This window comes from Populus trichocarpa, chromosome 13 (genome assembly GCF_000002775.5).
Source record: "Populus trichocarpa isolate Nisqually-1 chromosome 13, P.trichocarpa_v4.1, whole genome shotgun sequence".
In the NCBI taxonomy this organism is placed as follows: Eukaryota; Viridiplantae; Streptophyta; class Magnoliopsida; order Malpighiales; family Salicaceae; genus Populus; species Populus trichocarpa.
The window spans coordinates 12817475-12835163 of NC_037297.2; the positions used below are offsets into that span (position 1 = coordinate 12817475).

Here is a 17689-nt window from a genome sequence, read left to right on the forward strand (position 1 = left end):
AAATTATGAACACCAATTCCTATTGAATCCACTATAACAAAATAAATTGAATAAAAAAATAAAAAAGAATAAAAAAACTACTCGAGTCAACTTACCAAACCTGCAACCTAGGTCATAAGATCAAGATAACAAAAAAATTATGAATCTCAATTTTCAACAAACTCAAAGAATGAAATCGGAAAAAAATCAATTAAAAAAAGAACAAAAAACACCTAAGTCAACCAAGACTAATCTGTAAAACCTGTGACCTATGTCATAAGACCGAGATAAGTTTATACGAAGCAAATAAAAAAAAATATAAAGCTCCATTTATAACAGATCCAATGTTGAATGTTGAAATCATGAAAAATAAAATAAATCCATGAGACCAAGATAACTTCACAGAAAGCAAATTGAAATTGAAAATAAAAATACGAAGATCAATTCCCAAACAACCTAATATTGAAAGATTTTATTGAGAAAAACTAAATAAAAAAGAAAAAGATTGAGTTATTGGAGTGTGAAATTGAAAAAAAATATATATTTAATTAAAAAATAATTTCAAAAAATAAACAAAATTAACATGAACTAACCTATAATCCAAATCATAAGATCAAATAAATCCATGGTACTGCGGTAGCTATTGTGGTTGTAGTTTGAAAAAAGTTGTTTTATAAAAAGTACTTTTAGTTGAGGTTGGTTTGAAAAAATATATGTTTGGTTAAAACTGTGGTTGAAATTGAGGTTGAATAAAAAGTAGTTTAATGTGTTTAGTTAAAAGAATACTTTTCAAATTGAGGTTATAAAATAATTAAATATATATATATATATATATATATATATATATATATATTAATATTGATGGTTTTTAATTTAAATATTTTAGATTTAATTACTGCTATTATATCATGAAATAAATAATATTGATATCAAATATTTTTTATTGTTCCATTAAACTATGTGCAATTTCATAACGTACGAAATCTATCCAACAAGGACTATATTTTTCATGGTTTTTTAAGCGTGCAACAACATTAGGTAAAATATTATCAAGAACAAAATTGAGGTTGCGATCAAATTCTGAAAATGCTACGTCATCAAGCGATCTCCTTCTAATTTTTTGAATAAAACACAATTAAAAATAAAAATAAAAATTGAATTTTTTTAACTGGGTCGGACCTGGCAAGAACAAAATTGGGATTGCGATCAAATTCTGCAAATGCTACGTAATCAAGCGATCTTCTTCTAGTTTTTTTGAATAAAACACAATTAAAAAAAATAAAAATTATTTTTTTTAACTGGGTCGGACCTGGTTCAATGCATTTAGCTTTGGACCGGACCCGAACCGACCGGAACGGTGGCTGGAACAGTGGAGAGTGACTCAATTGTTCCCGTGAACAGTGAAGTTTCACTCTCCATTGTACAAAAACACACAGTAGTATGAGAAGCAAGAAAAAATTGCTTAAGCAAAACCCACGGTTAAATCTCATTTTTAATGGGTCCCACGAGCCAAATCACATGTGCTAATTATAACCAAACACTATATTATTGAGTTTGAAAAAAAAAAAAAACAATACCTGCCGTAGAGCCAAACACCTTCTACCACCAAAGCTAGCTAAGAATATTAATTTCTAATTTCTTTTTAATATTCATAAATATTAACAACTTAGTTTGCACCTGTATTTTACCACCATTACCCTCTATAGGATTCTCTCTCTCTTTTGTTTTTTTTGCCCTACATAAGAAAGGATGAACTGAGATTTTTAAGGATAGTTTTAATTGAAGTTTTTCGTTAAGGTTTTTCGTAGTTGATTGAACTTTCTTTGATTTCTTTTCTTTTTTGCTTACAAACTAAGAATTAGAGAGAAGACGATTGTAGAACAGAGAAGATGAGGGAGTTTTTTTTAGATGCATAAAACTTGAAATTAGAGATTTTTCTTTTTTAATGTCAGAAATTTAGTTTTCATTTATATAAAAATTAGCTTGAAGATAATTTAAATTGATGAACCAAAATAAAAAGAAGAATTAGTTGTCAATTAAAAAAAAATCCATCGATAATTTTGTTTCAAAATACAGTAAATAGTGTAAAAAACTAAAAATACCAAGAACATTAAATAATAAAAAAGATTGATCAAAATTCAAATCATCTCAATGTGTCCACGTATAAACAGATTGATCAAAATCCGAAAAGAACATGAATCCCAATCAATCCTTTTTAGTCAACCTTAAGTAAATAAGTGCTTCCTTAATTTATGCAAAAAAGAAAAAAAACACAGCACACCAGCTCGACTCCATTCCAATGGCTTCGTCTCCAACTCTCCCTCAAGATTCAACCCCAGACCCAAATACTCTCTCACAAAACCCTAACAACACAAACCCAGATCAAATTCAACAAGCATTACCTGATGATGATGATGATGATACCCAATTCCCCAAAACCCTAACCCTTGAAATCCCGAACCCTAACTCACAAGAAGATGACCCAACCAACCAAAACCATGACGACTTCGAAGACCTCACCCTTTTCTCTCCCACCACAACCACCACCACCACCACCACCTACCGTCGTGCTGGGGGTGGACGGAAAAGCAGGAAGGCTAACCAAAAACGACGTGTACAGGTTAAAAAGTCTGAAAAAAAGCTTGAAACTTTAAGCCAAACCCTAAATCCAATCCCCTTTGTACCCAACAAAATCCTCGACCTCGCTTCACATGAAACCCTTTTAAAAAAATTGGGTTTGTGGGAATTTGTGCATTTGCAATTTGATACTAATATTCGTGCTGATTTGCTAGCACAATTGATTGCTGGTTATAATCCTGCGATGCGGGGCAGTTATGTTAATGAGGTTAAGATCATGGTCAATCGTGCTGATTTAGGGCGTGCTTTGAAGTTACCGGTGAAGAAAGAGAAAGGTAGTGGAGGTGATGGTGCATCTGAGGTTACGGAGAGTGTGGAATCAATTGGGTTTATAGAGGAGTTGGTGTCAAATTGGATTTTGTTACATGAGGATACTTGGATGATGCCGCCAGATATATTGAACTGGATTAAATTGATTAAAGAAGGGAACTTTGACAAATTGGATTGGGCTGGAATGATTTGGTATATGGTAGAGAAAGAGTTGAATGCGGAACCTGGTTTAGGAAATTGTTATTATGCGTCGCATTTGCAGTGTTTGATAAAGTGCCAGAGAGAGGAGTTGTTGAAGGAGGGAAGTCTTAAAATGGAGATTGATGTTAAGGATGATGAAGATGATGAGGGTGCGAAGATGGAGCAGAGTGTGATGATGGAAGAGGGTGCGGAGATGGGTGAGGAGTTTAGGGGTGAATCATCTGTGTTAGAGGAGCATAGAATTGAGTTGAGTCTTGGAGGGATGGATAATGCAGGGAAGGAAGAGGTGGAGAATGTGGGTGATGAGGATGTGATGGATTTTGAGGAGAGGAAAGAGGAAGAAGATCAGGGTCAGTGGGAAAAGATCAGTATGGACGGGCATTATCTGCAGCCATGTGGTAGTTTTAGTCAAGTTGCGGGAATGGAATTTGAGGAAGAGAGGAAACAGCAGGATGAGGTGGAGGGAGAGGAAGAGGGGAAGGGAGGAGAGGAAGGAGAGGAAGAGGAAGGGGAGGAGGGGGAGGAGGACGAAGAGGAGGGGGAGGACGACGATGATATTGGTTTCCATATTGCAGCCAGAGGGAATATTTTGGAGGGCATAAGCTCTGAGAATCTTCTTGAGGTGATGGGAGCAGCTCAAGTTCCTTTTAGTTCAGGTGTCCAAATTCATGATAATGTATCTTCCAGGGAATTTCTCGTTTCTAGGGTTGATACAGAGACAATTCCAGGTGGTTCTTCAATTTTTGGTAATGTTGGTGGAAGCAAGAGGGTGATTGAGCATCTTCAGAGTGATATACCGCATCACTCACTTAATGGTGGTAATAAGAGGATGCGGAGTGATGGGCATTGGGATGCAAAGCCGTATTCGGACTTTGATAGTTTTGAGGAGGAGATGCAGCATATGATGGGAAAAGCCAGAATGATGATGGAGGAAAAGGAGCAGTCATGTCAGGAAATGAGTATGCATCAACAGGTGTTGTATAATGAGTTGCAGCAGCGTGAAAACTTCATTCAGCAGTTGCAGAAGACCAAGATGGAAGAGCAGCGGAAGAGCCAGTTGGAGGTTTATAGGCTTGAACGTGAACTGTATATGATGGGAAATCTTTTAGAGGGCTATAGAAAGGCGTTGAAGGAGACACACAAGGCATTTTCTGAATACAGAGCAAGATGCCAACTACCTGAAGAACCGATTTATAAGGATACTGGGTCTGGTGGTCTTGTTTTGAGCACCATGGAGTTGGAGAAGCAGCGCTTGAAGCAAGAGGAAGAAGAAAGGCTAAACCGTGTATTTCTCGAGAAGTTGGTTAAGGAATTTGAAGCAGAGTGCATTCCTAAATTTGAAGGATACGAGAATACTGTTAAGTTGCTGAGTGACAAGTTACTGGTTGTTGGGGAAAAATTCAATCTCTTGAAGGAAATGTCTGGAAAGCGAAAGGTGTCAGAGATGTCAGAATGTGTTGCCACTGAGGACTGCAATACAGCTAAAGAATCTGTTCCAACTGAAGAATGTGTTTCAGCTGAAGAATCAGCTGTAGTACAGGCTCCTGCCGAAGAATCTGTTCCAGTTGTAGCACAGGCTCCTGCTCCTGCCGAAGAATCTGTTCCAGTTGTAGCACAGGCTTCTGCCGAAGAATCTGTTCCAGTTGTAGAACGTGCTCCTGCTGAAGAATGTGATCCAATGGAAGAATGTGTTCCAACAGAAGGATGAATTGCTCTCAAGTCTGTTTTGACTTTGAAGATGTAGGTAAAGGAGAGCTCTTTTACGTAAGCTGATACAGCTTTTGACATATCGTAGTCAAATATATGTTCTGAAAGTTTTGTATTAAGTACCTTTTAGAATTGAAGCTTCATGTCACATAGTTTGCTTACATTTTCTTTTTAACTTTAAATGTGGTATGCGTTTGAGCAATGCTATGTACTGATACCACAACTATTTCCACTCATCTGATTTATCAATAATATGTTAATTTCATTGTCTGGTGAGACTATTAACTGAGAAAAAAACATACAACTAGATAACACTTTGGCACACAATAGGCAATCTGATATAGAAAAATGGTTTATTTTGGATAATTTTCCCCTCCAAAACTTGTCACTTTTGGTCTATTTTCCCTTTCTGCTTCACCATCTTGTTGTTCATCATTATCTCGACCTATGTTTTTGGGCCTTTTCTTCAGTTATTTGGTTTTGTTATCCATACGGTCGTTGTGATCTTTGTATGAATAGTTTCTGTGAGAACATTGCTTTTGGGGTTAGAGCTTAGAAATATTGTAAAAAATATAATTGCTGTAAGTCGTGAAGCTTTTCAATTATCCTTATTGATTGTTGTAAGAGGAAATTAGCTTTAGCTAATTTCGAAACTAATTTCTTATATATTTTATCTTGTATTCCTTGAAATCTTTTTTCTTCACTGGCTTCTTATATCTTCTCTGAGAGGGTTACAAGTGATCTTGAAACTCTCCTCTACTTCTATATATGCCATGAAGTAAATCCTCTACTGCACACTGTTGCTGTTCTGCCATCTGCAGATCTCTGTTTTGGTAATATTTCTGTGTCATACAGCATAATTGTGAGCATGTTTACCTTGAGCGATGGTTGTGGTCGGGCATCACCACAGTTAGCAAATGAGCAATGGTTCATGCAAGTGAAGAAGTTTGGAAATGAACGACAGAATGCAGCTTGTATTTTTGCTATAGACAATGCTGTTGGAAAAGTTTAGAGAACTCTAGTACTGGAGTTAGGAATTGTTTTTCCTAGAGAATGTTCTGGATAGCAATTGAAATTTGCTGACGAGAGTTTTAGGACAACCAAGTATGCTAGAAGCCCCTTGGTCGCTGCCTAGTAGATGGTCTCTACTGATGTTTGCAACATCCTGAAGGTAGGACTACCTGCGTCTTGTAGATGTTAGATATGTTGGTCCAGGAGTAATATGAGTGTGAATGATTTACAGAATCCGTCTTCAAGGCTACACTGAAGTTCTTACCATATGACTTGTCATATATCCACATTCCATTTCACGCCACTTCTGGTTTGATGGTAGAGCAAGTTTATCTTCAAGGTGAGGTATTGTTTGTTTGTCTAGCCAAAATTTCTTACTATCACAGGATCCTACGCAAGTGGAACTGTGATTATTGTATGAATTTCTGCTAGAAATATCAAAGAGCTTGCCTTTTCTTTTGAAGCCCCATTTGATTACATCCTTTATATTTATGCAAGCCTTAATCACACTGTAGCTTGGAGGTGTTATATGCAAGCCTTTATATTTTGATTTCTTCTTCTGATGTAGTCGATAATTTTCTTTTATTGTTTCCATACAATCTAATTTTCTTGTTTCTTTATTTCATTCACTTGCTTTCAATTAATAGTTAAATTCTTTTATTTCATTTTTCAACAATGCCAATAATGATTCTTTAGAGTTCTACTCTATACACCACCAGCAACTTTTTTCTTACCTTTCATTTCAGCAAAAGTTTTGTGGCCAATCGTTGTACATATACTGAGTTTTCCCAACCACAGAAAGAGTCAGGTCTCCGAATGTTGGTGTATGTCAAACCCGAGACATTGGATAGAGCTTGGTTATTCACAGCCATTCACAACATTGAACATTGCTGTAGATCAGCATAATTGCCATTAATGTCTAATATTGGACTTGTTGTATGGCTGATTTAGCAGAATCATAATCCAGATTTCAGAGGCCCTATATGGAAGCATGTTTTCACTTTTTCTTATGTTCTTTGTGCTTCATTGTCGGAGATATAAAGAGCATAAATGGTTCAGCTTGAGTTTGTGACCTAAATAAAGAATCCAATATTGAGGATATTAGTGATCTAAATAAAGAAGATGCGCAAGAAGATGAACTTGAACACAATAACTTTAAATGAGTTTGATAAAGAGGTTAACAAAGAATATAATGTGCGCTTTAGTTATAGAAAAAGTTTTAAGAAACTTTTGAATTGTCTAAAGAGATAAATGTGGTGTTGAAAGAGTCTTATGATATTAGTCTTTGTTAATTACCCTCCATGTTTGATGTCAAGTTATCCCTTATCTTTTATACGTAATGAGTATTATAATCTATTTTCATCTTTATTTTTCTATGTGTTTTTAAAATTATATTTTCAATCAAATTTAATTTTTGGCATTAAAAAAAAAGAAATAAAAAAAAAAGTTTATAGTGAGAAATAAGAAGAAAGAGAGAACAAGGCTAAGAAGAGTAGGAACTAAAAAATAATAAGGGAATGATATGCATAAGAGGAAAAGAAAAATAAATTGGAGGATAAAGCAAAATAAAAAAATAAATGGAAAAAATCTTGCACGTTAAGAAGAGAAAATTTAATTAATTAAGAATCCATGGTCAAGAAAGAAATAGTATAATTGCTTAACAATATAAATATGAGACATTCAAACAAAGAGAAAAGACACCTGGAGATAAAAAAAGAGACTTTTACAAACAAAAATCTAAACTACACACAAGGAGATAAAGGATCATAAAAACACAAAAAAAACCTAGCTTCCTCAAGCTGTAGAAAGATAGCCTAGAAAATTCAACAACGTCAATAGCCTTCTTTGTCTTCGATCTCCCATCTCTAATTGAGGTGATTAATGTTATCCGTACCAAAGGAAGGAGTTGTGCACACCACAGATTCACGCGCCTCCCTCATCTGATGATGGGCGATACCTTAGCTCTTTGGAATATATCGACAGACTTAATCCGTTGATGTATCTGTTTGTATTTTATAGGTCTGTTGGAATGTCCATTGATGCAAAACATTTTATGTTGCCAGATTATATTTGTATTCTTTATGTATCTATCCAGTAAATACTTAAAATCATAGCATCACATACAACACAATAACACCAGTTCTATGTATAATAATAAAATCACATAAAATAAATATTTCATTGTGATTTAATAATAAATAAATGTCATTGTCATTACATTAAAGTTAATTTTGTCCAAAAATATTACATTATATTTTATGGCATTACATATTCGTGTTGTGAAAATTAATCAGAATTGTCTTCTTCAATTTCATCATCATCATATCCATCGTGATCTTCTACATTGATTTCATCGCTATCATTATCTTCATTGACTTGTGTATGTCCATTAGTTCTCAAAACATCATTTAATTCCTCAATGTCAGCATTAAAAAAAGTATTCTTGGTGATGCAAAAATTTGAATTTTCTTTTAAGTCATTAGATGGAGCAACTCGATATAGATCAACTAACTCATCAAGTTAAAAGACATCATCTCCCACAGTTAATTCATCGTTTCCATCATGAAAAACCTGGACACGACCCATGGGATTGGGTTTCACTATGGATAACCAATCAACTCTTGAATGATCATTTCTAAAGGAAGGAGTGTATGTAATAAACTTGCTGGTATTGTTTGACATGTCGGCATTGCAGAGTCTAGCCTTTGCATTAATTACAACCAAACCATGATGTATATTTAATCTGATTTTTTTGTCAATGGTATCATACTAATAACATTTGAATAAAAAGACTCTATTCTGTTTGCTATGATATTGCAATTCAATGATCTTTTCCAACTTTCCATATTAGTCAACTTCAAACTTATTAAAAGTCCATTCATTAACATAGACCCCACTGTTATATGTCTTTCTACCCTAACCATACGCTTCAGTATAAAACACATGTCCATTAATGAAGTACTCGTTATAGTACTTCACCTTTTTTTTATGACCCATACTTAATAAATTCAAAGAAACACTAGCATTCCCTTCCAATAAATCTAGTACATGAATTACATCTCCATCACAATTAATGAGAAATATGTAATTAAATTAAGTATCTTGAGAGATAAGAATAATTAAACAGTCCTTACATGTGTTCTAAACCACATGAAATTTTTTTCATCTTGTAATCAAAATATTTGGGATTCAGTTAGCTATGAGTTTTTGGATAGTAAAAATTGACGATGTTGCCTATGAGGAATTCAATAATCTATCAATTTATGATAGTATAATAGATAAATTGTTTAAAAGTAACAACATGTGGAATATTGTACTTGTTAAATAGACCTTAGTTCATCATAATTAAATAGCATATAATTATGTGCTTGTTTGAATTCTATTTCTGTCAAATATTTTCTCCTTACAATATTTTTTGGTACGAGTCATCCAAGATGAGAGAATATTGATAATTTTCCACTCAAGGAACTTGCCCACTGTCATCATACCTTGGAACGCGGTTGATTCTTGTTCTTAAGTGAGGCTTAAATAGTACGAGATAAATTTTGAGATCTCTTCAACGATATAAGCCTTGCATATCGAAACCTCAATATACGCCTTGTTTTTTACTTTTTTCTTAAGGTTGAATAAGCACCTCTATGGAATTAAATGAATGTTTTTAATTTAAAAAAAATAATAGAATTTTAATTACGATGGATGTGTAATCCATAACCTCTCGAATGGATGCATTCATCTATATTAGACTGGGCTTCCGACTCTTGCCTCAAATCGTAGATGTAGTGGTAAATGCTACATTAAGTCGAAGAATAATAGAGGGAATGTCATCTCAAGTTTGCAAATTGTCTGGACGATATTCATTTCAAGTCTTTCCATGTGTTATGTCTGTAACTTGTTAGAACATATATCTCTAAAGAAGTGACTAATCTCCGTGAGTGTATCCAATATCCCTTTTGGCAATAAATCCTAGTAAGCTAACGGAATGAGTGTTTGCATAAATACGTGGTAGACATGACTCTTCATTCCATACAATCTGCAATCCTCTAAATTTAGCAACCTTGATATGTTCGAAGCATGTCCATTAGAAAAATAAATATTCTTAAGCCATCAAGTTGAAAACCTTGAGTATCACCATCCATCAAGAATAAAGAGCAGCAAAAGACCTGAATGGATTAAAACTGTCTATACATAACCCAAGACACATGTTCCTTATCTCCACTGAAAACTGAGGATGCACAATGTTAAAGTGTTTGAAGGCTTTACTATCGGAAGGTGACACCATTACTCCATCTACCTCATTATGTGATTGGTGCTATGTCATGTGCTTAATAGTCTTTGGTGACATGAATAACCTCTATAATTTAGGTGTGATTCTATGTGCGATAAGAGTTCTTTCCTTGCTAGTTTTGGGTTTATAATGAGTATGCCAACATGTTATGTACTCGGTCAACTTTGTATTTTCAAGGTAGTACAACATGTACAAGTTTGGACACATGTACAAGTTTGGACACATGTTAATTTTCTAGTATCCTAGGCCGAGGGGTTTCATCATGGATTTAGCAACATAAAAGTTCTCTTTTAGCCTATTCCCTTTAGATAAACTCTTTTCACCTATTCAACAATTTTGTAACCGACCTCACTAAACCTATGATCTGACTTGATGCTGAACACTTGTGCAATGACTGATAATTTATTGTGATTTGTGCACCCATCGTGGCTGTGTCTACATTAGATTCTTCATCAACAATTAGACATTGACCGACATAACTCTGATTCATTCCCATTACATCTATAATAATATTCCTATAAAGATTACTATTTTCATCTATAACTTCATGCATGTTGCTAGAACTAAAAGTTGACCCAGATATCCTTTCTACCATGGTCTCGTGAGGAATATATGGTTCTCTATGTATAAACCAACACAAGTATCTATCCACGAACCTTTTTTTGTAGAAGATACATTCTTTACAACATTTGGTTCAAGGATTTTTTTTTTACATATGATTTTTAAGTCATTTTTTGAGTTGTTTGAGGCCATCAATAGATTTATCAAGTTGTTTATGATCTCGAGGTTAAAAAACAAGATGAAAATAGTTTTTTTAGCAAAAAAACCAAAGCCCCGCTTTTCTAGAAACCTTTGGTGTTGGCTTCAATAAACACTAGAAGATGCATCATTAACTCATTTTTTTTCATAATAGTCATTCGCCCTTTAAAAAATATATAAAAAATATAAAGCTAGGCTTAAGTGTGCGTGCTGGCTAAAAGGCCCACGTGTCTGAGCTCTTTTTGTAAGAAGGCCACCATGCTCGTGCGACAACTTTTTTTTTGTTATTTTATTTTTGGGTGAAAAAATTAATAAGAAAAATCATTGAACCTAGTTGAGTCTATGAGCTGAGTCATAAGTTTGACGGGGTAATCTGCAACATCCCGACTATTATATTTTTTTTCTTTTTTTTTGTTTGATGATTTTTTTTGTCCCTAATTTTTTTTTAAAAATCTAATTTCATCTTTTTTGTTATTGATGATCTTTTTTTTTATCTCAAAATTAAAAAAAATACAATTTCACCATTTGTTATCAATTATCTACTTTTGCTATCTTGGACCCATATGCCTATCATGGTTTTTTCTTTTCTTTTCTAAAGAATATTTGATACAGAAAAACTCTCATATGTTTTATTATCGTATAATTAAATAAAAAATAATTTCTGAGATAAAAAATTTTATTAAATTCAAGGAAGTGCACGACTTGCATTGTGAGTTTGCTTGGTTGACTTGAGTTCACTTGGTTTGTTTTGTAATTGAGTGTTATTTTTTACCAATTTCATTCTTCAACATTAAGTTAATTGAGGATTAAACTTTTCAATTTGTTTTTTTTTAATTATTATTTCTATAAGTTTAGCAAGTCAACTCAGATCGACTGAAGTAGATGCATTGTGTTTCTATCTTATCATTTAATATACAATTTCTTCTGAATTCATAGTTAAAATTTACTTTTTTTAAGAGATGTTTTCTTTTTATTGTGTTTGAAAAAAAATTTGCCCTGACCCACAACTTAACAGAGATCAATGTGCTAGTCTAGCTCTATTCACTGTCCTAAGATTGTTGATGGCTTGGCCCATGGTCAACAAGTTACGTCCAAGTTCAGTTTACTGATTGATTGAGTAGAAAAATAAAAGTGATCACAAAATGATAACAACAAGGTTCTGCTTTTTAACTTGAAACGCAAGGAAAATGTTTAGAAATAATTAAGAAAATTCTAGATTCATTATTTATTCGAGGTTCATGAATGTATATAATTAGTAGGGGTTCATGTATATGCTAGTACATTCATCTGTATTTAATGAATCTTAAACTCCCATTTTAAAGGGGAGGAAGTAAATCTCAACTCTGACTTTTGTTTTTGTTCCTACACTTGAAATATTCTTGCTTTAAGGTTTATTTTAAAGGAGAGGAAGTAGATCTCAATTCTAAGTTACAGACTGAGAATTCTCCTGTCACAAAATCTTTCTTAGAACATGAGGAAGGTTTCTAGTGAACTTTTAGATTTTTTAGTTCTTCCAGTTTCAGATTGTTTATAGTATACAAATATATTTCACATTGTTTTTGGCACAAAGTTGACAGAAAAGAAAAGAACGCGATTTCCGAATCCTTCATACGAATTAAATCTTTCCCACCAAAAAGACCAAACAAGATATCTTTTAGTTAACGAATCTCTCTCTATTGTTATTTAGGATCATCATTTTGGTTACATTTTGTTAATCCAGGAAGCTAACAGTGCAAGTGAATCTGCATCGCGTCATGCAGATCACACCAGTCGATTTCCATCAAAATCTACAAATAAGAGACCTACTCAATCAAGGAACAAAGGAAGTGCATTTGGGAAACGTATTGTTCCCGTGAATGTTAAATTTGATGATATAATTGATGAAGTAAGATATGCTTTAAGCAATTGTGCTGCCCCTACAAACGTTGAGCATGAAAAGACAATGGCAGAGGAAGCAAAACAGTACTTGTACATGATGGATTCAAGTCTTCTCATCAGACAGAAGAGTCAGACGCTGCAGTTAGTGAAGTTGCTAATCATAAAACAGAAGATTCTTGTTCGTCCATGCCTCAATCTGTCAACGGAAGTGGTTGCTAAGAATTTACGATTTCTGATTCAAATCTGAAAGGGTCTGATTATGCCCCAGATGTGAAAAATTTCGCAACTGAGGAACAACTTTCGCTGTTGAAATCAAGGTGCAGATAGACAGAGATATTCCGTAAAAAACTTGTAATTCCTGTGTTGGTGAAATTGAGAAAAAGCAAAAGAAATCATCAACTAGCCACTTCGAAGGCAATAAAAAAACTGGCCAAATCAATGGATTGGATTAACTATAGGGGTTGATGGACTGGAGAATTTCAGGATGGACATTTGTGCTTGCATTGTTTATTGGCTGTGGTGGCGAATACATGCACCTTCATCTTTTCATTGATCTCACCATCGCAACCACCAATGTTCAAGCCCATCAGAGCACCGGCCAAGCCCAGTGTCATTGGCCTGCAACATGTAGGCATGAACCCCCACGAAATATAAAATGCTAAGCAATACAATATCGGTGTACATTTGGCTAAACGTATCAGCCAACTCATATTTCTTTGAAGTATTTAGTGAGACTTGCAAGTATGTTAGTAGTTGTTGCACCAAATTCATCATATAGAAAACGTAGATTCATCTACATTATACAGAGGCTTAAATCAAGAGAAAGATGCCCACCTGCGATGAACAAGTTTGTTATCTGAAAATGGCTTGGAATCTCCTGGAAATATTTTTTTCTCCTTTTCTCCCATTATTTGGCACGCCAATATTTTTTTTCTCTTTTTCTCCCATTATTATACTATTTCAATCTACAATGTTAGTGTTTTATGTGAGCGTCAACAGTGAAACACTGAACTCCTTTATTTTTTTAATTTTAGATTTTTTTTATTTACCTTAAATATAATTATGAAATTCTTTGAGGTTTTCTTATCATGAAACTGGTAATTAAGTTATCCATTTCCTTAATGTATTTTGTTTCCAACATCTTAAGCAGATTATTTTTTTTTACGGGTTTGAGAAGCTTATAGTTATCCCATTTATAAGATTATTATTACTTTTACCTTTCCGTTTGTTTTTAATGGAAAGTTACTAAAAAACAATTATCAAATTAACTTTCTCGCGAGTACTTCTTTTAAATACGATGTAGAAGGTTTCTAAGAAACTTTCAGGTTTTTATTATTTTCCATTTTCAACTTTTTTATAGTACTGTACCATAGCTCAAATGGATGTTTTGGACGAAAATACAAGTAAAGATGTAGAATGAAAAAGTCTTGAGTTTCGCCTTACCTCCTAAGGAAAGGAATAGACATACATCTTTGTAAATTACAGGGATGATAAAAAAAACTGAAAAACAGATTAAATCGAGAAAATTGAACCGTGAAAAAAAACTGATTAAACTTATTAAAATTAAAAAAAAACCAACCGGTTCGGTTCCGGTTTTATAAGTTTGAAACCGAAAAAACCGAACCAAACCGAACCCAAACCGAAAAAAACTGGAAAAAAATCGAGCCAAACTAGAAAAAACCGAGCCAAACCGAAAAAACCGAGTCAAACCGATTTGAACCGATTTTGTCCTAAAAAACCAAACCAAACTGAAACCGGTCGGTTTTTAAAAAAATCGGTTTGCTTATTTTTTTTGACAAAAACCAAACCGAACCGAACCAAAAATAATCACCAAAATAAATTATACCCTCTCGTGTGGTGTTATTATATAACATTAATGTTTTCTATATTTATAGAAAGAAATTTACTTGCTTACGGGCCAAAGATCCATAGTCCCCTATCAAGTCCATAAAAGATAAATCTGAAATAGAAAAAAAAATAATAATAAGCCCATGTAGCTTAATTGCTTCAGGAAAGCACAAACCTATCCCCGACGGCGAGGGAGCACTTGCCTGCCCCCGTTGGAGAGAACTTGCCCCAGTTGATGCACCGCCATATGATTTGTCACCTGGTGGTGCTGGCCACGCCAAGCACGCTTCCGTTGTAGAAGGCGAATAAAGTGACAAAACTCCACTTTTGATACACCACCATACCTAGTAGAGCTATGAATTCCGATAATTACCGTAATGCTAGGGTTGATAGCGTCTTACCAATTATGCCCTCACAGCCATGCAAGGTGGTACATTCATTCAAGTTTAAATATATCTGGTAAAAAAAGCCCAAGAAAAATCAGACATATCACCTTAAAAGAAACATTCTCCACGGGGGTGATTATTTTCTCCACCCCACTGTCTTAATTCTTCTTCCGCTGCATGCATATCCTATTCACTATTTTTAATTTTTCTAATTTAAGCATTAAAGGATTACTACATTATTTAGGGTGTTTAAAAAAAAGTGTCTTTTGATGCAATTCATTTAATTTATGGTTATTTCATAATTTTCAACACTTTCACTTTTTTTTTATTTTGTATGGTAATAAATAAAAATTAAAAAAAAAACAGTGAAATGATAGGCAATGAAGAGAAGAAGAACTAATATATTGAAAGATAAAAAAATATGAAAGATCAAATAAAATAAGGAAATTCAAAGATGCAAAAATAAATAAGGCTTATTTGCATGCAATAATGTAAATATTGAAACAAAATTGAAAAGATTCAAGTTGACTTGAACTACAAAGAAAGCTTTAATAAACATATTTAGAGAATCAACAATTATGAATCTTATTGAAGTGAAAAGAAAAAATAAGAGATCTTGTACGGTTCAAGAATGAAAAAAAAAATGATTTTTGTTCATAAAATTTCCAAGATTTAAAATCCTCATCAATCTTCTAATTAATGATTAGATTTTATTTTTTAGGATTCTTAGCACTATAAATAGAGGCTTAGAGCAAGGTTGTCAAAAATGCTTTTTTGATACGACACGGAATATACAATATAAACTCGAATCGCAAAATCATAAAATCGTAAGTAAAATATTTTAACTAATTATATATTAACAATTTCAATCAAGTAGTAATTAACAATATAACACAATTAAAATAAACAATAGAAAAGTCCAAACACCTTTATTTTATTCACATTGTTCCTCTACTTCTTGGACAAATCGACCCACTTATTTCGTCATTTACAAGAAACAAGTCCCTTCCAATTTTGATAGACTGCAAGGGTCAAGCATGTCAATTTATAACTTTTATTCTATATATTTGCCAGCTAAAACAGAGTAATTTATCAATTGATATGTTAATAGTTTACATAAGAAATTATGAAGAATGAATATGTATTTTAATTTTACAGAAATGAAATCCACAAATAACTTGTATCGTTAAAAAAATTATAATAATTATAGTCAAAATCAAGCCCTTGATTATCAAATTTCACAAGTTTGCAAGATATAAATTTAAAACAATGAAAATGTTTAAGATACAGATTACCAGAATGCATAATTTTATATTTTTTCAAACTCGTAAAATCGATCCGATTTTACCGAGTTTGAACGAGTTTAACTGATTTTACTAATTTTTGAGTTTTAATCCGATTTAACACGTTAGATATATTTTAACTCGTAAAATCATAAGATTTTAAGAGTCAACTCACTTTTTTGATAACCTTGCTTAGAGTAGATGCTGGGAGAACATTAAGAAATGATCAAACAAACAAGAAAAGACTACAAAAAAAAAAGAAAAAAAAATCAAAACAAACCGTTAGCCAGATGAGAAATGAAGAAAAAGAAAACAAGAGAAAAAAAAAAGAAAAAAAAATTATATGCTCTCACTCTCTCCTCTTTTTCTTACCCACATTGCTAGATTCTAACCATTGCTCCATCATAACAACAATAGCCTCGTATTGACCATAGTCTCATCTTTCTCTTTATGACCGAGCAAACTTCCTTTCTGCCATGAAAAACCATTCAAAACCTATCTCCTTTTCTCATTACTAGAACTCATCAACCAACATTTTTATTTCCTCTACAATAAAAAATTCCCCTTTTCGACCAAATCAATCCCTCCATACAAACCGAAACAACCCAGCTACAACCACCACAAACCATCACAACCTTCTCTACAAGAATTTACAACCACCTTTCCTTGGTTCGATCTCTTCCCTTAGATTATATAGAGGCTCACCACTAGTGAAGGCAAGAAGAGGAAAAGGAGGCACACTTGGTCCATAAACTCACATGCCTTTCCCCTTCACTAACGCATGTAATCATGCTCCATAATATTGGTCACGCATCCACGCATGTAACTACGTGTCATCGTTGCCTGGTCACAGTTCCAACAACTTCTAACCATCTCCTATAATTTTTTAAGGTCATTTTCAAACACATAATGCACTGGATTGCTTATTTTAAATATTTTTTTAATATTGTTATTGATACTTGAGTAAATTATGATGAAATATTTGAAGTTTTGGGGTTCATGCCATTACATAGCAATCTCAAGGGATATGAAGTCACTGGAGATTTATTTTTTGAGGTGTAATAAGATTGGAATCAATACTCCTTGATGGGTTTATGAGGATGTGTTGCAATAAGATTATCCTATGTGTAATTATGTGACCTAGGTGTGGAATGTCATGCGTAGATGTGTAAGTTTTCTTATTACAAAATTTGTGATTTTATCATATTAAGTAAATGGTATGATTATATGTGTTCTTCCTTTTTCTTGTGTGGTTATATGTTGAATTTTTGTTTTAATTAAAGAATCAATCCAAGGTGATATGGTTCTTAAAAGGGTCATGTCTTTAGGATGTTAAAACTTGTTATATATATATATATATATATATGTTTGCTTTCACATTTCTTTATCAAAGAATTAACCTAGAGGTGGTATGATCCTTAAATGGATCTTATCTTTAGGATGTT

The 17689-nt window shown here is 33.3% G+C and overlaps 1 protein-coding gene across 1 annotated transcript; it reads left to right on the forward strand.

Annotated features, from left to right (window-relative positions):
- Positions 1-2184: 2184 nt before the first annotated feature.
- On the forward strand, positions 2185-5064 carry LOC18104525 (uncharacterized). The gene has a single exon (XM_024583709.2). The coding sequence runs from the start codon at positions 2279-2281 to the stop codon at positions 4793-4795; it is 2517 nt and encodes an 838-aa protein (XP_024439477.2). The 5' UTR covers positions 2185-2278; the 3' UTR covers positions 4796-5064.
- Positions 5065-17689: the final 12625 nt, after the last annotated feature.